The sequence below is a fragment of the Centropristis striata genome, chromosome 15 (genome assembly GCF_030273125.1).
Source record: "Centropristis striata isolate RG_2023a ecotype Rhode Island chromosome 15, C.striata_1.0, whole genome shotgun sequence".
NCBI classification, from domain to species: Eukaryota; Metazoa; Chordata; class Actinopteri; order Perciformes; family Serranidae; genus Centropristis; species Centropristis striata.
The window spans coordinates 403,382-426,251 of record NC_081531.1 but is presented as its reverse complement, the minus strand read 5'-3'; the positions used below and the strand labels follow the sequence as shown (position 1 = coordinate 426,251).

The window sequence follows — 22,870 nt, the reverse complement described above, 5'->3', positions numbered from 1 at the left end:
AACCGTCTCTGGGAAGACTTATTTTATTTGATTTTTTTATTTATACTTATTTTAAACTTATATTTTATTTGGATGTGCATCCTCCAGTATTTCAGTCAAAAATGATAAGTGATAAAATAATAACAATAATAATATAATAGCAATACCTTAATAATAAAATAATATAATAAAATAACATGATTATAAGATTAGTAATAATAATTCAAATGTACAAGCCGCGTGAAAATAGATTGACAACTGAGCGATTTTTTATCACTTTTATTGTTAGAAACACCGTTCCTCCTTCCGGCCCTGTTCCAAGATGGCCGCCCTGTAGGCTCGCCGCTCCACTGGGCGGCAGCAGTCGACGCGGCGTCTGAGTATAGATGTCTATGTCAATAACATTGTTTAGATTTAAACGGTTTAAGAGGAAACTAACCTTTAACTTCACTTACTGTTTGTTTCACATTAAGAGCTGATAAACACTTAATATAAAAATAAAATGTTTTTTTTAATGCTTTTATTTTGGTGCCAGATATAATGAACGCCAGTTAACTGGATGATGACCTTTGAGACACACTGAAAAACTGCCACATCTCAGGAATTAGCCAGTGCCCGATTCTATATTTCAGTATTTAGCCAGTGCCTCATAATATATTTCCATATTTAGCCAGTGCCCGATCCTATATATTTCAGTATTTAGCCAGTGCCCGATTCTATATTTCAGTATTTAGCCAGTGCTTGCTGATATTGTCCCAGTATGTAATCATTACCTGCTCCAGTATTTATCCAGTACCTGGCTGTTTCCCAGTATTTAGTCAGTACCCGCTGGTGTTTTCCCAGTCTGGCTGTCAGAGGTGTTTTTACCTGAAATCGGCAGCTCGTTAAAAGTTTTTATAAATAATAATATAATGTAAATGTAGCCGTTTAAATGTGAACAGGTGTTGACCGTTGCAGGTTTCAGGTAAAAACATCTCTAACATCTGTTTGCAGGTGAGAAAGTCTGAGAGGTCAAGAAGAAGAAAAGCAACGAGGAGAAGTTTGAAGTTTTTTAATAGATTTAAAACATGAGAATAAAAACAATCACAGTCCATCAGACGGATTCTTTAGTCCGTGTTTTCTGTCCAACATCCTGTCCAACCAATCAGGATCTCTGATCTGCAAACAGACGGACTACAGCGGGAAAACTGTCCCCATGTCCTCACAGCCGTCTGTCCCTCTGTCCTCATATCCCTCTGTCCTACTGTCCCCATATCCTGCTGTCCCCATGTCCTACTGTCCCCATCTCCTAATGTCCCCATGTCCTACTGTCCCCATGTCCTCACAGCCGTCTGTCCCTCTGTCCTCATATCCCTCTGTCCTACTGTCCCCATATCCCTCTGTCCCCATGTCCTACTGTCCTCATATCCCTCTGTCCTGCTGTCCCCATGTCCTACTGTCCTCATATCCCTCTGTCCTACTGTCCCCATGTCCTACTGTCCTAATGTCCCCATGTCCTACTGTCCTCATATCCCTCTGTCCTGCTGTCCCCATGTCCTACTGTCCCCATGTCCTACTGTCCTACTGTCCCCATGTCCTACTGTCCTAATGTCCCCATGTCCTACTGTCCTAATGTCCCCATGTCCTACTGTCCTCATATCCCTCTGTCCTCATATCCCTGTCCTCATATCCCTCTGTCCTCATATCCCTCTGTCCTAATGTCCCCATGTCCTACTGTCCCTCTGTCCTAATGTCCCCATGTCCTACTGTCCTCAAGTCCCACTGTCCCTCTGTCCACCTGTTCTACCTGTCCTCACAGCTGTCCATCCCCACCAGTGTGTCTACCTGTCCCCCTGTCCAACCTGTCCCAATGTCATACTGTCCTCATCGTCCTTACGGTCATCTGTCCCCTGCTAGTGTATCTACCTGTCCCCCCGTCCTCATGTCAGTCTCATGTTGATGAACTGTGTCCCAAACAGGACGAGACGTCTTTGTCTCTAAAATACCCTAACCAGGACATCAGGGACTACAGGGGACAAGTTTGGACCAATCAGCAGCAGCATTGATGACTTGTCCAATCAGATGGAAGGGACATGATCACGTGATGATCAGCTGGTCTGGACCCTGTTTGGACCCTGTTTGGGCCCCTGGGCCTCAATTTGGACACTTTGTGTTTCACAGTTTTAAAGTCTTTCAGTCAGACAGGAAGTGACACGTCGGTCGCCGCAGCGTTTCTCGCCGCCGCCAGACGGCTTCCAATCAGAACGCAGCATTAGCCGAACATGACTTAGTGTTAACGGAACATTATTTACGATGTCATGTGTGACATCATCGTGACACAGCTGTCGGCCAATCAGCACGAGACGCTCAGCCGATCCTACATGACATCACGATGACATCATCAGGCGGGTAGAAACGCTGCTGCTAACCAACAGAAATAAACCCCGTCCACTGCCCCCCCCCGAACACTGACAGGTAACTCAGAAGCCCCGCCCCCTCCTCTCCAAACAGGAAGTCTCTGATTGACAGGCTCAGGTCGGCGTGGAGGGGGCGGGGCTAGAGGGCAGGGGGCGGGGCAAGCAGGGAGGCTGATGCTACGTCTCAAACTGCGTGAGCAGCGCCCGGACCTCGGGCGTCAGCTGCTTGGCTGCGCTTGCGGCCTCGGCGATGGCGCGGCGGTACGGGCCCTTCCGCTTCCTGTCGAAGCGCGACTGGAAGCTCTCGAGGAACGGCGCCAGCGAGCCGAGCGGCAGGAAGGATGTGGTCGGCGAGCCGAACCAGGACACTCGTGCCTCCTGCCGCACCGCCAGCCCCGTATCACCGCGCCGCGCCACCGTGATGCCGAGCACGCGCGCCGGCCACCATGGGAAGCCGTAGATCTTCGCCCACACTATGTCGCCGGCACACACGTGGCGCCCGTCGGGCAGTGCAACCTTCGACACCGACTTGGAGAAGACGGAGGACGAGGACGAGGACGAGGAGGACGAAGAGGACGTGGACGACTTACGCCGTCTCTTCGGGTCGCCTCCCCCTTGCTCCTCCTCCTCGCCGCCGGCCACCGTCTCCTCGGCATCAGGCGTTGGCGAGGAGGAGGGGGGGGGGGGGAGCGGTGGCGGCAGCAGCAGAGGGGTCGCCCGGCGGTGGGAGGTCAAAGGTCTCTGTCGAGCTGCACTCTGAGTGGGAGGAGGAGCAGGGGGGAGGAGCCTCTGCCTCCTGCTCCGCCACCACCTCCTCCTCCTGCGTTTCCATGGCAACGCTGGATATACCGGAGGGAGGCGGGGCTGGGGAGGGAGGGGGCAGGGCTCCGGGTGTGTGGGCTGGGCTTACTGGCGGCCTGGGGGGGGGCGGGGAGCGAGCGTTCTGTTTGGGCGGGGAGGAGGAGGAAGGGGGTGGGGCCTGGATGTCGTCGGTTCGATACCTTTGAGGTTTCAGACGCATTCTGGGCGGTAACGGCGAGCCGACGGCGCCGCCACCACCACTCAGGTGCTGCAGGCGCCGCGTGAAGTGCACCTTCTGGTTGTGGTTCTGCAGGGCGGCGGCCCGAGTCACCGCCTTGGCGTGGACCCGCTCCTGGTCCCGCCCCTCGTCCTGGTCCTGGTTCTGGTTCTGGTTCTGGTCTTTGGGCCGGCGGTGCGGAGGCGGTGGCGCCTCGGCCGTTGAACTCCTTGCCAACTTCTTGAGAACGTGGCGAGCTTTGGAGCAGTCGGAACCTTTGGCCAGAACTTTCTTAGAGTTCAGACACAATCGGCTGGAGGACGAGGAGGCCACGCCCTTGAGGACGCGGCGAGACGACGACGATGATGATGATGTCACGCGTATCCCTGACGACGACCGTTTGCCTCCCTTGTCGTCGCTCCTCAGCCGTTTCAGCTCGGAGGAGATCGGTCCCTCGGCCGCCGCTCGCCTCCGCCGGGACGCCTCCTCGCTCCTCAGATCCACGGGGCCGCGCCGCACCTCTCGTAGCCCACCACCAGATGCCACGACTCCTTTACACTTGTCGCAGAGCACCTGGCGGGGGCGGAGCTTGATGGCGTTCATGATGGAGGTGGGCTCCTCGCAGCGGTAGCGGCGTTTTGGCCGTTTGATCTTGCGTGGCGGTGGCTGAGGTAAGGCCTGGTGGTAGGTGTCCCTGATGAACAGAGGGGGGGGGGTACGGCGCTCCCTCCTGGAACAGCGGCGGCGGTTTGGTGGTCCAGGACGGAGTCTGAGGGGGCGGGGCCTGAGGGGGCGGGGCCTGAGGGGGCGGGGGCCTCGCCACCGCTGACGTCTTCCTGCTTGGTGGACGAGTCGTCGCTGACTGCTGGAGGTCGCCGGTCGTCACGGCGAGGGAACACGGTGACGGGAATACCGTATGGTCCAAACCTACACACACACACACACACACACACACACACACACACACACACACACACACACACACACACACAAACAAAAAACTGTTTCAGGTTTTGTATTTCAAAAAGTTTTCCAGTTTTTGTTGTAATTTTCAGTTTTTTCTGGGGGGGGGGGGGGGTTAGGTTTTCTGGTTTACGTTTTTTTTGGTTTACTGGTTTTCTGGGTTTTTTTTTGGCTTACTGGTTTTCTGTTTTTGGTTTACTGGTTTTCCCGTTTTTTTTTGGGGGGGGGGGGGGGGGGTTTGTTGCTTGTTTACTGGTTTACTAGTTTTCAGTTTTTTTGGTTTTTTTTCTGGTTTACTGGTTTTCTGTTTTTGGAGGGGTGTTCTGGTTTACTGGTTTTCTGGTTCCTGGTTTCCTGGATTTTATGTTTACTGGCTTTATGTTTTTTGGGGGGGTTAACTGGTTTCCTGGTTTTCTGTTTGTTTTTGGTTTACTGTTTTTTTTGTTTTGTTTTTTAGATTACTGTTTTGTTTTTTTTGTTTTTTCTGCATTAATTTGTCTCATACCACTATTTATTATAATATTTCATGTTTTTATTGAACACATCCATTAAACATTCAGAGACCTGGTGGAAACAGGAAGTGAAGCCTTTGGCTAATGATCCATTAACAGCTGATTGGAGTCAGGAATCAGTACACCTAGAGTCCTAACGATGAGATGTGAGAACCAAAAAGACGCAAAATGGCCGAAAAGATGCAAAATGACCAAAAAGACACAAAACAAAAAAGACGCAAAATATCAAAAAAAAGATGCAAAATGCCCCAAAAAAGATGCAAAATGTCCACAAAAAGACGCAACATGACCAAAAAAAGACGCAAAATAGCCAAAAAAAAGACGCAAACTGACCAAAAAAGACGCAATATAACAAAAAACGCAAAATGACCAAAAAGACGCAAAATGGCCAAAAACATGCAAAATTACCAAAAAATGACACAAAATAACAATAAAAGATATAAAATGACCAAAAGACGCAAAATGCCAAAAAAAAAGACGCAATATAACAAAAAACCACGCAAAATAACCAAAAAAAGATGCAAGATGACCAAAAAAGATGCAAAATGCCCCAGAACTCCTCCTGAATGTGGTTCAGGTCTGATCAGCAGCTACCAGAAGGGTTTGGTTCTAAAGGCAAGGTTTTCCCTGCCATTATACGGCTTAGGCACAGCGCCCAAGCATTTTTGCCTCCCGCCTAAGAGAAAAAATAGAGCAGGTGGGGAAAAATAAAGAAGAACCGCATTGCGTCCCATTGATCTTTACATGTTGCCGGGACATTTCACCTTCTCTTATTAAAAAGAATTCTGTTTACACCTATCTGTTTTCAGAAAAGTTTTCGTTCCCCTGGCGTGTGTGAGTGTGTGTGTGTGTGTGTGTGTGTGTGTGTGTGTGTGTGTGAGTGTGCGAGAGGGAGGCGAGTGCGCGCGCCAGTGCGAGCAACAACAACAACAACAACAGGAGTGAAAAGCATTTAACGGAGTACCAGAAAACGTCTGTCATCAGAATACCACCAAGGAAGTGCTGGTGAGTAACATTAGCCAAGCTTCCACTTAAGGCTGGACAAATAACCAAAAATACACCAAAACTATGGGTTATGGGTATTACTTTCCCCTGCTACCTGAGTCTCCACCGCTGAGGAGAGGAACAGGCTGCTAACGTCAGCTACTGCTTGGTCCTTTTCATGGGGCACTACTATAGCTTTATTCTGCTTTACTGTTAGTTATAAAAAATGTAAATGTAATGTGAAATGTTAAAATATAAAAAGGCGTTGCTGCGTTAGTCAGTTTCTATGGTATGCTGTCACTTTAGCTAGCATAGCTGCAGTCGAGTGAGGTCGGGGGCTAATGAAGTGGGGGAGTGTTAGCCTGGGTATACCCATACTGCCTTGCACGCTCAAATTTCATTTCGAACCTCCAGGCAGTCTGGGAACTACAGCCGTTTCTTAGCCCTGTTTTAGGGATCCAATCATAGAACGGGGTGGGACGAACTCGACAAATGGAAGCTTGTAGTTTTGTAGTTTTCTTACGGATCCAACATGGCTGCAGCAGACGCGAAACTGTCTTTAGCTGTAGATGCCATTTTAAATAGTTTAGAGCAAAAGTTAATTCTAAAAGAAGAACAACGTTTGACTTTACACTGCTGTTTCACCACGAGAAAGTATGTTTTAGCCTTAATGCTTCCGACAGGATTTGGCCAAAGTCTAATCTACCAGCTAGCCCCGCTAGCGCTCGCTGCTGTAACCACGGTGATCTGGCTACGAGCCGGGGGACAGCGGAGCCCCCAGAGACCCCCAGCAGCTCGTCTAGTGACCATAAAATCAGTGGATGTGTGTGGCTGAATGACATGAGGGGGAATAAGGCGTAAAAATAAATAATCTGTCAGAAAGCGAGAACTGGAGAAGCAAAGCAGCAGCAACACTCTCTCACAGACACACACACAACAAACATCCATCTCTGTTGCTCTACTACGTCATCTGGTATAACTGATCTGATTGGCTAAGAGCTACCTACAGACGCTTTGATAGACATTCTAAGCGTCCAATAAACGGCTCTGGAGGATCGTAAACCACACCTCCTCTACGGAGAAATGAACGGCTGGTTCCCAGACCAGATCTCATCTGAGATCTAGTCTGGTGTTAGCCAGACCAGATCTCATCTGTGATCTAGTCTGGTGTTAGCCAGACCAGATCTCATCTGAGATCTAGTCTGGCGTTAGCCAGACCAGATCTCATCTGTGATCTAGTCTGGTGTTAGCCAGACCAGATCTCATCTGAGATCTAGTCTGGCGTTAGCCAGACCAGATCTCATCTGAGATCTAGTCTGGCGTTAGCAGGCTAGGGGAGCGTGATGTGCCCACACACCTCCTCCCAACTCTATAACTCCACATTAGACCTCTCAATGTGAAACAGTGATGTTAAATTAAAACACAGCAGCAGTATTATGATCTTTTAAAGGGCGATATGTCTCACAGAGAAGCAGGTAGAACTGGAGGTGACCTGGCAGCTTCACCCGTCATGTTACTGTAAAGGGCAATACAAAGATACCAAGTGAAAATAATCTACCAAGGAATTAATGATTATTTGAATTGGAATGATAATTGAATTTAAATTAATTCAAATGCAAACTATTTTTCTTTTTCAGACTGCAGACGTGGAGATTTTATATGAAAATATCATTATTCAAAGAAGGAAATTACACAAATTAAGATGCTGATTTTTAAGGCTAATCTCTGCGTAACAGGCTGATTCTGCTCCAGGACCAATTCAGCCAGAAGAATTAAATGCTCAAAAGGTGGCTGTGAATTGTGCAAATAAAGTGTAAATTACAACTAAAGCAAATTTAGTCTGTTTTTTAGTTACCTATAGTAATGATAGTGGTCAAAATTATGTGAAATTGCACAGTTCTTAAAAAAAAAAAAGCTTTTTAAAAAAACAGTAAGGCCGAGTAACGCTACCCCCCCCCACCCCCCACAAAGACCTCTAAAGACCCTGTAAAGGAGGTTCTTTCAGTTATTAACTCAAGAGTTCACTTCCTGTTTCCACTCTGAATGTTGAATGAGTGTCTTCAATAAAAACATGAAATATTGTAACAGTTATTGTGGTATTAGGTGAAGCAGGTTGTGTTTGTCTATAACTAAGATGAAGATCAGATCACGTTTGGTGACAAATGAATGCAGAAAAACCAGAAAACCAGGTAATTCAAGGGTTTTACTGGATTATGTTAATATCAAATCAGCACATTTCTATGTTTCTGTTTAATATTTTATTAGTAGTATTTATTCATAGTATTTATTGATAGTGTTTGTAGTTTTTAATGCAGCATTACTGTTCAAACGTTTCTGGAAAAAGCGTCAAACTAAATTAAACATATTAAAAAACAACAACATAATCTAAACACAAACAAACAGTGAGAAAGTCTTTAAATATTCAACTGACTGATTCACATGAACACACACTTAAATATATACCTGTTTATTATAATATATATATATATATATATATATATATATATATATATATATATATTATAATATAAAGGGGTCCTATTCTTGCTGTCTGGTTGTTTGTGTGTGTCAGGTGTGTTGTTGTTGTTGTTGTTTACCTCCTGTTGACGTCCATCAGGACCCCTGAGAACACCTGGCCCCCCCTCCGGAACGACACCACCAGCGCGTCGTCGATCACGTGGTCCAGGGAGACCCGGACCTCCGTCCCGGGACTCAGGTCCTGATCCGGTCTGGGCTGCTCCTCTCCGGGGGAGTCCGGCACCAGGTCCTCGGTCCCCGCGGAGCTCTGCCCGTAGCCCGGCTCCGGGTCCGGTCTGAGCGGGACCGACACCCCGGGTCCGGGTCTGTAGTCCCGATCCCGGCCCGGCTCGGCCCGGTCCGTGGTCTGGGTGGGCTCGGCCGGCTCGGCCAGGGACAGGCCGGCCTCGGGGTCCGGAGGGGGGACCACCGGGACCGGGACGGAGTGCAGGAAGACGGCGGAGGGGTCCGGGTACAGGCCAGGAGAGAACCGGTCCATGCTGCCCGGGTCCAGCGGAGCGCCCAGCTCCGGCCCCGGCCCCAGCGGCCCTAGCGGCCCCAGCGGCCCCGGTGGACCCGGTGGACCGAGCCGGTCCTCGGCGGGCTCCAGCAGCGGGTTTCCCGCCGCGGACTCCGGCCTGTCATGGCGGATCTCCTGCTGGTCCCCCGCGGCCTCCAGCCGGGGCCCGGGCTGCTCCGGGGCCGGGCCGCCGGCCTCCAGCGGGGCTCCGGGGCCGTGTCCTGGGCCGCCGGGTCCCGGGCCAGCGGGTCCGGGTTCTGGGGGCTCCGTCCCGCCGCTCTCTGCTGTTGTCGGAACCGCAGCTCCTGGCTCTGCAGCCACGGCCGCCATTTTATTCCGCTGTGCTGCCGAGAGGCGCCTCGCCCCGCCCCCAGTCGCCCTGCCGGCGCGCCATTGGCTAAGAGCCCTGTCACTCAAAGGAAACGAGCACAGCGTGGCCTCTGATTGGCTGATGCTGTTAGAGTGTGAGGCGTCGGGTCGCCGTCAGGGGGCGTGGTCACCAGCACTATTATTGTTTATTTTATATTATATATATTTATTCATATTATTATTTATTATATATTATATTTATTTATATTATTATTCATTATGTATTATATTATATATATTTTTTCTATTATTATTCATTATATATTATATTATATGTCTGTGTTCTTGTTGGAGATAAACAGAAAGTCACTTGATCAATAAAGAATTATTGATTCTGATATATAAACCTAATAATGATGATTATAATAATAATATAATATTATGTTAATATTAATGTTGTTATTATAACAACAACAACAATAATAATAATTTTAAAAAAATAAAATAATAATAATAAATATAATAATAGAGACTCCTGGGGCCTCATGCATCAACGCTTCGTACGCATAAAAACATTGCATACTTTGTTTTTCCCGCACACGCCACATGTATGAAAAGTGAACTTGCCGTGAGAATGTGCAGTGGCACTGCAAACTTTTGTTTGGCAGAAACTTTCTGTCTTTTATGCTCTATTTATTTATTTATTTATTTTATGTTTCATGTCTAAACTCAAACTACACACAACTGGCTTTGTGTTTACAGTTTATAATCTCAGACAATGGAGGAAAATGCCGTTTTCCACCATCAATAACCCGTTCTAAATATGAGGGGATAAATGACTTTTTTTCATCTATCATCATATTTTAGACTTCACCTGCTGCTGCTGCTGACTGGTGCAATGATAGTATGTTGAAGTCTATATGTTTTTTAAGAATGTATATTTTCTTGAGTCTATATATTCTGCTATTTACACTATTTTTATAGATACAGAATTTTTGTTATTATTATTATTATTATTATTATTATTATGGAGATGTTAACGCTGCAGGTCACAGAGATCCATGACCACAGATCCCTCTCCTGGAGAAAACACATGTGGGAAATCCTTCAGAATAAGTCAGAATAAGGTGAGGTGCAGATTGATCCTGTATGTGATTGGAAGACAAAAAAAAAAACATTTTTTCAAAATGGCTGCCAGGGTGCAGACACATGTGAAGTGACATGTGATTCAGTCTGAAACAAGAACAATAATCTGATATTGATCACAGTTTTATTAGTTATTGATCACAGATTTATCATAATTAATGACAGGAATACAGACATCACAACAGTAAACAATAAATCCATAATCATCAATTTAATCCATTAACTACATTATATAATAATATATTTATATAATGTAACATATTAATATAAAATATAATTGATTTAAATAAACCTTTATGAGTCATTTCTCTCAGTAAAACATTTATAGAAACTTCAGCTTCATTTATTCAACACTGATTGGTCGAGGTTCAGTCCAGCCGTCTGCTTGGTCGAGGTTCAGTCCAGCCGTCTGATTGGTCAGAGGGCGTTGAGTCCGGTCCCTTCTGCTTCCTTAAGATCTTTTAAAGCCACGCCCTCTGTTGAGACCACGCCTTCCTTTAAAGCCACGCCCTCTTCCTGCCGGGGGGCGGGGATTCTCCCAGACCTGCATAGCCATTTATTTTTCAGTTTTCAATGAACAAAGCTAATGTAGCTAACAGAGCTAATGCTGCTAACACTAATGAAGCTGGCAATGCTAATTCTGCTAACAATGCTAATGTAGCTAGCAATGCTAATGCTGCTAACAACACTAATCCCACTAACAATGCTAATGCTGCTAACACTAATGCTGCTAGCAATGCTAATGTTGCTAACCAAGCTAATGCTGCTAACAACACTAATCCCACTAACAATGCTAATGCTGCTAACACTAATGAAGCTAGCAATGCTAATTCTTCTAACAATGTTATTGTAGCTAGCAAAGCTAATGCTGCGAACAACACTAATCCCACTTACAATGCTAATGCTGCTAACACTAATGAAGCTAACAATGCTAATGTTGCAAACGAAGTTAATGCTGCTAGCAACACTAATCCCATTAACAATGCTAATGCTGCGAACACTAATGAAGCTAGCAATGCTAATGTAGCTAACAATGCTAATGCTGCTAACAACACTAATCCCACTAACAAAGCTAATGCTGCTAACACTATTGAAGCTAGCAACGCTAATGTTGCTAACCAAGCTAATGCTGCTAACAAAGCTATTTGTTAGATACTGCAGCTAACACAGCTATTGAAGCTAACTGTTAGCCGTTAGCTCACCACTTCTCCTCCACGTCGTCGATGGTTTCGGGCAGCGGGATATTCAGCGTCTCCGGCAGGAAGCAGGCGAAGCCGGCAGCGAGCACGGCAGCGCTGCCGTACACCACGCTGGGCAGAGCAGGGAGCACCTGGAAAATGTAGTCCAGCTGTTAGCGTTAGCTTTAGCGTCAGCTGGTGTTCAAAGATTAAAATTAAGATTCAGTTAATGACGTCACCTCGTCAAGGATCAGGACGGCGGGCGCTGCCATGCTGCCGATCCTCGCCATGGTGGACACAAAGCCCATTCCTGTCTGCCTGAAAATATATAAATATATAAAAAAAAATTATATATATATATATAGATATATAGATATATATATCTATATATATATATAGATATATATATATATATATGGGTCAGTGACAGATAAGGGTTGGCAAGATGTCAAATAGTGTAACCACAAATTAATAATAAATATATATATTTATATAAACTTTTTCCACCTACAGTGTATTTAAGCGGACTTATACATTTAATTACTTCATTTTAAAAAACATATTTCTGAGTATTTCTATTCTCATTTCGTCAATATTGAGCAGAACATATTCTTAGAACAGCCTTTTTCTTCGAAAGTTCAGACAAAATATGTAAAATTTGTTATATACCATAATGTTGCAATTTAAACCTGGATTGTATTATTGTATTACATGTATATTTTCTCATTAAAATTCACATTTATTTTCCTGTAAATAATCAGATTTTTATGAAAAAAAAATTACTGGTCACACCAACTGACACTGCGTTAGATCACGTCATTGACCCATATATATATATTTATATAAACAATAAGGAAAGGGAGTTTCATGGTAATGGTGTCTGGCCATTCTCGCCCCCTTATATGGGGCCGGGTCGCGGGGGGATGCCGCTTGTATCCACGATCTTGTTATTTGGGTCACTACCCAAAGCTCAGGACCATAGGTGAGGGTTGGAACGTAGATGGAGCGGTAAATCCAGAGCTTTGCCTTCAGGCTCAGCTCCTTCTTCACCACGAAGGTCAGGTACAACGCCCACATCACTGCTGACGCCGCACCAAACTGCCTGTCCATCTCACGTTCCGTTCTACCCTCACTGCTGAACAAGACCCCGAGATACTGGAACTCCTTCTCTTGAGGCAGTACCTCTCTCCACCCAGAGGGGGCAGTACCTCTCTCCACCCAGAGGAGGCAGTACCTGTCTCCACCCAGAGGGGGCAGTACCTGTCTCCACCCAGAGGGGGCAGTACCTCTCTCCACCCAGCGGGGGCAGTACCTCTCTCCACCCAGCGGGGGCAGTACCTCTCTCCACCAAGAGGGGGCAGTACCTGTCTCCACCCAGAGGGGGCAGTACCTCTCTCCACCCAGCGGGGGCAGTACCTCTCTCCACCAAGAGGGGGCAGTACCTGTCTCCACCCAGAGGGGGCAGTACCTGTCTCCACCCAGAGGGGGCAGTACCTCTCTCCACCCAGCGGGGGCAGTACCTCTCTCCACCCAGAGGGGGCAGTACCTGTCTCCACCCAGAGGGGGCAGTACCTCTCTCCACCCAGTGGGGGCAGTACCTGTCTCCACCCAGAGGGGGCAGTACCTGTCTCTACCCAGCGGGTCAGTACCTGTCTCCACCCAGAGGGGGCAGTACCTGTCTCCACCCAGAGGGAGCAGTACCTCTCTCCACCCAGAGGGGGCAGTACCTCTCTCCACCCAGAGGGGGCAGTACCTCTCTCCACCCAGAGGAGGCAGTACCTGTCTCCACCCAGAGGAGGCAGTACCTGTCTCCACCCAGAGGGGGCAGTACCTCTCTCCACCCAGAGGGGGCAGTACCTGTCTCCACCCAGAGGGGGGAGTACCTCTCTCCACCCAGAGTTGGCAGTACCTGTCTCCACCCAGAGGGGGGAGTACCTGTCTCCACCCAGAGGGGGCAGTACCTCTCTCCACCAAGAGGGGGCAGTACCTGTCTCCACCCAGAGGAGGCAGTACCTCTCCCCACCCAGAGGGGGCCAGTCCACCGTTTTCACCCAGAGAACCATGGCCTCAGACTTGGAGGTGCTGACTCTCATCCCAACCGCTTCACACTCTGCTGCAAACCGCCCCAGTGAGTGCTGGAGGTCCTGGTCTGATGAAGCCAAAAGAACCACATCATCTGCAAACAGCAGAGATGTAATTCTAAGGTCACCAAACCGGATCCCTTCCTCCCCCCGGCTGCACCTTGAGATCCTGTCCATGAAGACCACGAACAGAATCGGAGACAAGGGCCAACCCTGGCGGAGGCCAACACCCACCGGGAACGCGTTTGACGTTGTGCCGAGTATGCGGACACAGCTCTCACTTTGGTTCTATAGGGACCGGATAGCTCGTAGCAATGAGCCCGGTACCCCATATTCCCTCAGTACCACCACAAGACTCCCCGAGGGACACGGTCGTAAGCCTTCTCCAAGTCCACAAAACACATGTAGACTGGATGAGCAAACTCCCATGACCCCTCCAGAAGTCTCGGAGGGTAAAGAGCTGGTCCGTTGTTCCACGACCAGGACGGAAGCCGCATTGTTCCTCCTTAATCTGAGGTTGGACAATCGGCCGGAGCCTCCTTTCAGCTCCCTGGGGTAGACTGTGTGTGATTCCACGGTAATTGGAACACACCCTCCAGTCCCCCTTTATTCTAACAGGAACAGTAAATAAAAACTGTCCTTTATTCTGATCGAGGACTTTGTCAAAGACTTCCTGTGTAGCTGGACCGAGATGGTTATGGCTGCATAACATAACCTTTTGTTTTGATACAAAGTGGTAAATCCCTGACTTGCTGCCACGAATGTCACCTGATGACGGTGGGGTAGAGCTCCCCGGTGTACAGGTAGACGGTGGTGAAGGAGGCAGAGGTGAAGCCTTTACCCAGACACGCCAGCGTGGTCCTGATGGTCTGCATGTCTGGAACAACAAAACAACAAAAATAAAGAGATTTATCTGTGATTTAATGAGGTACACAGGTAAACAGGTAGACAGGTGGACAGGATGATCTATCTGTGATTTAATGAGAATACACGGATCTAAAGGTGCTGAAATAACTCCAACAAGATGCTGAACTGACAGGTAAACTGGTAGACAGGTAGACAGGTAAACAGGTAGATACGTAGAAAGGTAGACAGGTACACAGGTAGAAAGGTGTGTGTGTGTGTGTGTGTGTGTGAGTGCGTTACCTGTGGGGACGAAGATGTTAGCGAAGATGATGAGCGCTGACAGGAAGAGACAGGTGGCCTGAGAGACCCGCCTCCCCAGATAACTGAGCATGCCCAGAGCCATCAGTTTAGCGGGAAAATCAACAGCTCCAAAGATGATCTGCATCAGGTAGATACTCACCTGGAACAGCCAATCAGATGACAGGAAGGGGTTTAACAACAAAACCTCAACATGAGACAGGTAGAAAGGTAGACAGGTAAACCGGTGGAAAAGTAGACAGGTAGAAAGGTAAACAGGTCAAAAGGTAGAAAGGTAGACAGGTAAACAGGTAGATATGTAGAGAGATAGACAGGTAGAAAGGTAAACAGGTAGAAAGGTAAATAGGTAGATATGTAGAGAGGTAGACAGGTAGAAAGGTAAACAGGTAGATGAAGAGAGGTAAAAAGGTAGAGAGGTGGAGAGCTAAACAGGTAGAAAAGTAAACAGGTAGAGAGGTAGACAGGTAGATATGTAGAGAGGTAGACAGGAAGAAAGGTAGAAAAGTAAACAGATATATATGTAGAAAGGTAGAAAGGTAGACAGGTAGAAAGGTAAACAATTAGAGAGGTAGAAAGGTAGATAGGTAAACAGGTAGAAAGGTAGAGAGGTAGAGAGGTAGAAAGGTAGACAGGTAGAAAGGTAAACAATTAGAGAGGTAGAAAGGTCGACAGGTAGAAAGGTAGAGAGGTAGAAAGGTAGACAGGTAAACAGTTAGAAAGGTAAACAGGTAGAGAGGCAGAAAGGTAGACAGGTAGAGAGGTAGAAAGGTAGACAGCTAAACAGTTAGAAAGGTAAACAGGTAGAGAGGCAGAAAAGTAGACAGGTAGAGAGGCAGAAAGGTAGACAGGTAGAGAGGTAGAAAGGTAGACAGCTAAACAGTTAGAAAGGTAAACAGGTAGAGAGGCAGAAAGGTAGACAGGTAGAGAGGTAGAGAGGTAGAAAGGTAGACAGCTAAACAGTTAGAAAGGTAAACAGGTAGAGAGGCAGAAAGGTAGAGAGGTAGAGAGGTAGAGAGGTAGAAAGGTAGACAGGTAAACAGTTAGAAAGGTAAACAGGGAGAAAGGTAGAGAGGTAGACAGGTAAACAGTTAGAAAGGTAAACAGGTAGAGAGGTAGAAAGGTAGACAGGTAAACAGGTAGAGAGGCAGAAAGGTAGACAGGTAAACAGGTAGAGAGGCAGAAAGGTATACAGGTAAACAGTTAGAAAGGTAAACAGGTAGAGAGGCAGAAAGGTAGACAGGTAGAGAGGTAGAAAGGTAGACAGGTAAACAGTTAGAAAGGTAAACAGGTAGAGAGGCAGAAAGGTAGACACGTAGAGAGGCAGAAAGGTAGACAGGTAAGCAGTTAGAAAGGTAAACAGGTAGAGAGGTAGACAGGTAAACAGGTAGAAATATTGAACATCTTCTGAACTTTCTGACTGAAAGTTATGTTTTTCAGATTAGCTTTAGCAAAGATGCTAATCAGGCCACTCACCCCGAACTTCTGCAGATCCATGGTCAAACCGTAGTACGCAAAACTGGTGGAGAACCTGTGAGACAGACAGGTGGACAGGTAGAATACATAAACACATGTTAATAAAATAAAAGACTAATAATAATAAACTGGATGAATGAAGGTGAGTGGACAGAGACCAGACGGCCACCAGACAGACGGAGATCCGTCTCATCCCTCTAGTCCTCAGCAGGTCGTACGCCGTCAGAGACGAACCACTCGACTCCATCTCCTTACTCATCTGAGAGTGGAGCACCTGGAGACAGGCAGGTCAGAGAGACAGACAGGTCAGAGAGGCAGACAGGTCAGAGAGGCAGACAGACAGACAGACAGTCAGACGGACAGGTACCTCCAGTGTTAACCTGTCGATGACCTCAGGTTTCCCGTTGACTCGAGCGACTCGGTGGAGACTCTTCAGGGCGTCTTCAGACCGACGGTTCAGAACCAACCAGCGAGCAGACTCTGAGTACCACCTGACCAATCACAGACCAATCACCAATCAGAGAGCAGACAGGTGAGAGTCTGACCAATCACAGAGCAGACAGGTGAGAGTCTGAACAATCAGAGAGCAGTAAGGTGAGAGTCTGACCAATCACAGAGCAGTAAGGTGAGAGTCTGACCAATCACAGAGCAGTAAGGTGAGAGTCTGACCAATCCGAGAGCAGTAAGGTGAGAGACTGAACAATCAGAGAGCAGTAAGGTGAGAGTCTGAACAATCAGAGAGCAGTAAGGTGAGAGTCTGACCAATCAGAGAGCAGTAAGGCGAGAGTCTGACCAATCTGAGAGCAGTAAGGTGAGAGTCTGACCAATCAGAGAGCAGTAAGGTGAGAGTCTGACCAATCACAGAGCAGTAAGGTGAGAGTCTGACCAATCAGAGAGCAGTAAGGTGAGTCTAACCAATCAGAGAGCAGTAAGGTGAGAGTCTGACCAGCTGTAGGCGAAGAAGAGAAACTGCGGCGCGCAGACGACCACCTGCAGCTTCCTCCAGTCTCTCAGCCAATAGGCAAGCCCCGCCAGAACCATCTGACCAAAGGTGAAGAAGAACGACGTCAGAGTCCCCACCAACGTCCTCTCTCTGGTCGGGATCCACTCCACCTCTGAGGACAGACAGGTAGTCAGACAGACAGGTCAGAGAGACAGACAGGCAGACAGGCAGGGAGTCAGTCAGACAGGCAGGGAGTCAAACAGACAGTCAGACAGATAGACAAACAGGTAGTCAGATAGACAGGTACTCAGTGAGACTCCGTTCAGGATGACCCCGGACACCGCCATCCCGCTCAGGAACCTGATGACGCAGTAGGCGGTGTATGACGGCGAGAGGGCGGAGCTACAGCCCAGGATGCCCAGCTGCAGGTACGACCAAATAAGGACAGACCGCCTCCCGAACCTGAGGCAGAAAGACAGCTGCTGATTGGTGCATGGACACGAAGCTCTGATACGTCATCCAACCAGGTGAGTCTCACCTGTCGGACAGGCCGCCGTAGACGATGGCGCCCGTCAGAACTCCGCCCATATAGATGGTCTGGATCATCTGTTTCAGGGGACGCATTGAACACACCAGCCCCCACTGAGAGACAGACAGGTCAGACAGACAGACGGGTCAGATAGACAGACAGGTCAGACAGAAAGACGAGTTAGACAGACAGACGGGTCAGACAGAAAGACGGGTTAGACAGGACCCATCACTTCTACTACTAGAACCAACACTTCTACAACTGGAACCAACACTTCTACTACTGAAACCAGTTCTTCTACTACTGGAACCAACAGTCAGTGAGACAGGTACCTCATAGACAGTAGTAGACAGGAACAGACAGACAGGTAGTCAGACAGTGAGACAGGTACCTCAGAGACAGTAGTGGACAGGAACAGACAGACAGGTAGTCAGACAGTTAGACAGGTACCTCAGAGACAGTAGTGGACAGGAACAGACAGACAGGTAGTCAGACAGTGAGACAGGTACCTCAGAGACAGTAGTGGACAGGAACAGACAGACAGGTAGTCAGACAGTGAGACAGGTACCTCAGAGACAGTAGTAGACAGGAACAGACAGACAGGTAGTCAGACAGTGAGACAGGTACCTCAGAGACAGTAGTAGACAGGAACTCACTCCTGTCGAACGTCCAGCCGTCCAAACATTCTTCAGTCTGCGGCTCACTGCCGTTAGCTGAGCTCTGATTGGCTAACAGCTGCCACTGAGGCTCCACGTACCTGGACAGGTGGACAGGAAGTGATGTCAGGTGGGACAGGAAGTGATGTCAGAGGGCGTTTATTACCACACAGAGCAGGTGAAACTAGAGAAGAAGAAGAAGAAGAACAGTCACCTGCGACAGCGGTCCAGTCTACTTCCTGAAGAATCCATCGGGATGAAAACCTTCAACAGCTGCTCCCGCTCCACCTGCAGCAGCCAATCAGAGGCCTCCGTTACATCAACCAGCCAATCAGAGTCATCCATCACAAGAACCAGCCAATCACAAAATTACATAAAAAGACACAAAATTTCCAAAAAAGACACAAAATGACCAAAAAAGACACAAAATTACTAAAAAGGACACAAAATGACCCCAAAAAAAGACAAAATTACAAAAAAAAAGACACAAAATTACAAAAAAAAGACACAAAATTACCAAAAACGCAAAATTACAAAAAAGACACAACATTTGTGGTAGACACAGGTACCTGGTAGTGCGACAGGTTGTGTATGTAGTGAGTGATCAGACAGACAGGTACCTGGTAGTGAGACAGGTTGAGCAGCAGGTTGCTGTGATTGGCTGGCAGGCGGCAGTGGTGGGCGGGGCTTCCTGACACGAAGTTGTTGAGCAGGTTCTGACTGGCCATCATGAGACCAGGTAGACTGATGAGGGTCACGTGGATCCACTGGTACCTGCCGAACCCGCCCACCTGTACAGTGATGTCATAGTAATCAGATTACATTACAGGAACTAGTAATTAACCCATTTAGGCCTAAAACGCCTGGAAACAATGCCTGTAAAACCTCTGGGCGATTATAAAATCAGCCCCTAAAAAGTTTTTCTGTAAATTCAACAGAAGTGTCAACTCTTCCTACTAAATAATAGATTTTCAGCCTCTGTTGCAGATAGAAATGGAATTCAAAAGTGTTTGAGAGCTTATACCTGTTAATGAGAAGTCAAGTTTATTTGTCCAAACCTTCAATAAAGTTTTTTTTAAAAATCAACGTTTTGCATTGCGACACTCCCACATGTATTCTGATGCATTTCATTGGCCAAGAGACTGAAAATAGGTGGAAAAAACTACAAATACTACAAAACCACGTATCCGCTTTCCCGTCTTTAATGGTAGAATAACACAACAGCGCCCCCGTCTTTAATGGTAGAATAACACAACAGCGCCCCATCTTTAATAGTAGAATAACACAACAGCGCCCCCATCTTTAATGGTAGAATAACACAACAGCGCCCCGTCTTTAATGGTAGAATAACACAACAGCGCCCCATCTTTAATGGTAGAATAACACAACAGCGCCCCATCTTTAATAGTAGAATAACACAACAGCGCCCCATCTTTAATGGTAGAATAACACAACAGCGCCCCATCTTTAATAGTAGAATAACACAACAGCGCCCCATCTTTAATGGTAGAATAACACAACAGCGCCCCATCTTTAATGGTAGAATAACACAACAGCGCCCCCATCTTTAATGGTAGAATAACACAACAGCGCCCCATCTTTAATGGTAGAATAACACAACAGCGCCCCCGTCTTTAATGGTAGAATAACACAACAGCGCCCCCATCTTTAATGGTAGAATAACATAACAGCGCCCCATCTTTAATGGTAGAATAATACAACAGCGCCCCATCTTTAATGGTAGAATAACACAACAGCGCCCCATCTTTAATGGTAGAATAACACAACAGCGCCCCGTCTTTAATGGTAGAATAACACAACAGCGCCCCATCTTTAATGGTAGAATAACACAACAGCGCCCCCATCTTTAATGGTAGAATAACACAACAGCGCCCCGTCTTTAATGGTAGAATAACACAACAGCGCCCCCATCTTTAATGGTAGAATAACACAACAGCGCCCCGTCTTTAATGGTAGAATAACACAACAGCGCCCCGGCTTTAATGGTAGAATAACACAACAGCGCCCCCATCTTTAATGGTAGAATAACACAACAGCGCCCCGTCTTTAATGATAGAATAACACAACAGCGCCCCATCTTTAATGGTAGAATAACACAAACAGCGCCCCGTCTTTAATGGTAGAATAACACAACAGCGCCCCCATCTTTAATGGTAGAATAACACAACAGCGCCCCGTCTTTAATGATAGAATAACACAACAGCGCCCCATCTTTAATGGTAGAATAACACAAACAGCGCCCCGTCTTTAATGGTAGAATAACACAACAGCGCCCCCATCTTTAATGGTAGAATAACACAACAGCGCCCCCATCTTTAATGGTAGAATAACACAACAGCGCCCCATCTTTAATGATAGAATAACACAACAGCGCCCCCGTCTTTAATGGTAGAATAACACAACAGCGCCCCCATCTTTAATGGTAGAATAACACAACAGCGCCCCGTCTTTAATGGTAGAATAACACAACAGCGCCCCCGTCTTTAATGGTAGAATAACACAACAGCGCCCCATCTTTAATGATAGAATAACACAACAGCGCCCCCGTCTTTAATGATAGAATAACACAACAGCGCCCCGTCTTTAATGGTAGAATAACACAACAGCGCCCCGTCTTTAATGATAGAATAACACAACAGCGCCCCGTCTTTAATGGTAGAATAACACAAACGGCGCCCCGTCTTTAATGGTAGAATAACACAACAGCGCCCCCCGTCTTTAATGGTAGAATAACACAAACGGCGCCCTGGCTTTAACGGTAGAAACGCGGTAATGCTTTCCTGGCTTAAATGGGTTAATAATTAATCAATAGAGAACCTGTCTCACCTCCTCCAGCAGCTCACTGAAGCCCATCTCTCTCTTTATTCTGATGTTACAGTCCAGCAGCACAGAAGTCCATTTAATAATAAAATCAACAATAAAAACTGATTTCTAATGTTTCCAGGTTTTCAGCTTCAGTTCCATCAGAAATAACCTGAAAACAAAACAAACAAAAACAAATAAATACACAAAGGTTTCCTTAAAAATCCATTTGGAAACTCCAGAAATGTTCAGAAAAAAAACATAAAAGATCCGCTCAAAAACTTCTCCAAAATATCCAAACGTCTGTGGTGGATAAAAGCATCTCAATCTGTTTGTTTGTTTGTTTGTTTGTTTGTTTGTTTGTTCTTTATGTAAACAGAAGTAGTGGAGAGCAGAGCTGAACTCTAAAAAGGTGAAATATTTGCATGGAGTCTGGTGAGACTTCTTAAAGGATTAAACTGCTGCAGCTCAACGGAGACAGAAAGGAAAACAGGATTTAATCTGAAAATCAGTGAAAACTCACAGTGAATACACTGATAAAAAGGTCTAAAACCAGATAAAACAGTAAATCTAAAGGTCTAAAACCAGATAAAACAGTAAATCTAAAGGTCTAAAACCAGATAAAACAGTAAATCTAAAGGTCTAAAACCAGATAAAACAGTAAATCTGAGGGAAATGATCTTGCTGCATGGACAGATAATTTACCTTGACAAGATTTATTAAATCAAGATTATTAAATCTAGAAATAAGCATGTTGAACACTCTAAATAAGTAATTAACTCTTAAAACCAGATAAATGATCTAACACTTCTAAATCTAAAGTTTTTTTTTAATCTTGGTAAGAACCAAATAATCATCAGGTCACTCTGCTCGGGCCAGTTCATCACTGCTGGATGCTTTCATTTATCTCTTTTGTACATTTTTTGTCTTTTTTTGTCATTTTGTGACCAAAAGAAGATGTAAAAAGACACAAAAGACACAAAAAGACCAAAAAGAGACACAACCCCCCCACACACACACACACACACACACACACACACAAAGACACAAAAAGACCAAAAAAAGACACAAAAAGACCACAAAAAGACGTAAAATCACAAAAAAGACAAAGACATAAAAAGACGAAAAACCCATCAAAAAAGACGTAAAATAACCAAAAAAAACACAAGTTTTTTTTAAAATCTTAAATAATTTGCAGTGTACTTACAGTGTGTCAGACAGACGGGTGGATAGACGGGTGGACAGACAAGTGGACAGACGGGTGGATAGACGGGTGGACAGACGAGTGTGGACAGACGAGTGTGGACACAGCGAGGAGCGACAGGTTTTAGACAGCTGGACATTAATGAGTGACTGTAAAAAAGTCAACATTAACTCTTTGTTGGTGGAGAGACACTAGAATAATAATAACTCTCTCTCTCTCTCAGTCAGACTCCTAACGAGTCCTAACGAGTCCTGCAGAGTGACTCGTGCTCAGTTTGTTTTCATGTCCTCGCTCCTCGAGGTTTCCTGTCCCGGAATTCATCCGACTGAGATTCAGTCAACAAACGTCTCAGCAGGTCTCAGATCAGACACACACACACACACACACACACACTGAACACACCACGCTGGGAGCAGTGGGGGGGTCAGTGCCCCCCGACCCATCAGTCCTGGGATTCAGAACCGACGACCCTCTG

At 46.5% G+C, this 22,870-nt stretch overlaps 2 protein-coding genes across 3 annotated transcripts; both read right to left on the bottom strand.

Annotated features, from left to right (window-relative positions):
- Positions 1-1,723: 1,723 nt before the first annotated feature.
- pwwp2a (PWWP domain containing 2A) lies at positions 1,724-9,219 on the bottom strand. Its single transcript, XM_059352232.1, is given in 5 exon segments — positions 1,724-3,051; positions 3,053-4,107; positions 4,109-4,219; positions 4,221-4,320; positions 8,450-9,219. Coding segments are annotated over 5 exon segments (2,535 nt in total). The 3' UTR covers positions 1,724-2,552.
- Positions 9,220-10,578: 1,359 nt separating this feature from the next.
- oatx (organic anion transporter X) lies at positions 10,579-22,651 on the bottom strand. Of its 2 annotated transcripts, XM_059351644.1 has the most exons (16): positions 22,399-22,642; positions 21,216-21,363; positions 18,989-19,159; positions 18,583-18,656; positions 18,340-18,469; positions 17,722-17,825; positions 17,491-17,645; positions 17,187-17,355; positions 16,608-16,731; positions 16,399-16,514; positions 16,241-16,295; positions 14,750-14,909; positions 14,372-14,480; positions 11,762-11,840; positions 11,547-11,674; positions 10,579-10,888 (listed from the first exon to the last, which is right to left on the bottom strand). In XM_059351644.1, exons 2-16 carry the CDS (start codon positions 21,240-21,242, stop codon positions 10,762-10,764), a joined length of 1,728 nt encoding a protein of 575 aa, XP_059207627.1. In that variant the 5' UTR covers positions 21,243-21,363; positions 22,399-22,642; the 3' UTR covers positions 10,579-10,761. The 2 variants fall into 2 exon arrangements, with proteins under 2 accessions (XP_059207627.1, XP_059207628.1); XM_059351645.1 differs by lacking the exon at positions 21,216-21,363 and having other exon boundaries at positions 22,399-22,651.
- Between the last annotated feature and the right edge of the window lie 219 nt (positions 22,652-22,870).

Excerpts from the sequence above, each read along its gene's own strand:
- oatx (XM_059351644.1), bottom strand. The coding sequence starts at position 21,242 with ATGGGCTTCAGTGAGCTGCTGGAGGAG. Across the intron at positions 14,481-14,749 it reads TAACATCTTCGTCCCCACAG|ACATGCAGACCATCAGGACC; the intron begins GTAACGCACTCA and ends TTGTTGTTCCAG. Across the intron at positions 10,889-11,546 it reads GACGACGTGGAGGAGAAGTG|GTCTGGGAGAATCCCCGCCC; the intron begins GTGAGCTAACGG and ends ATGGCTATGCAG.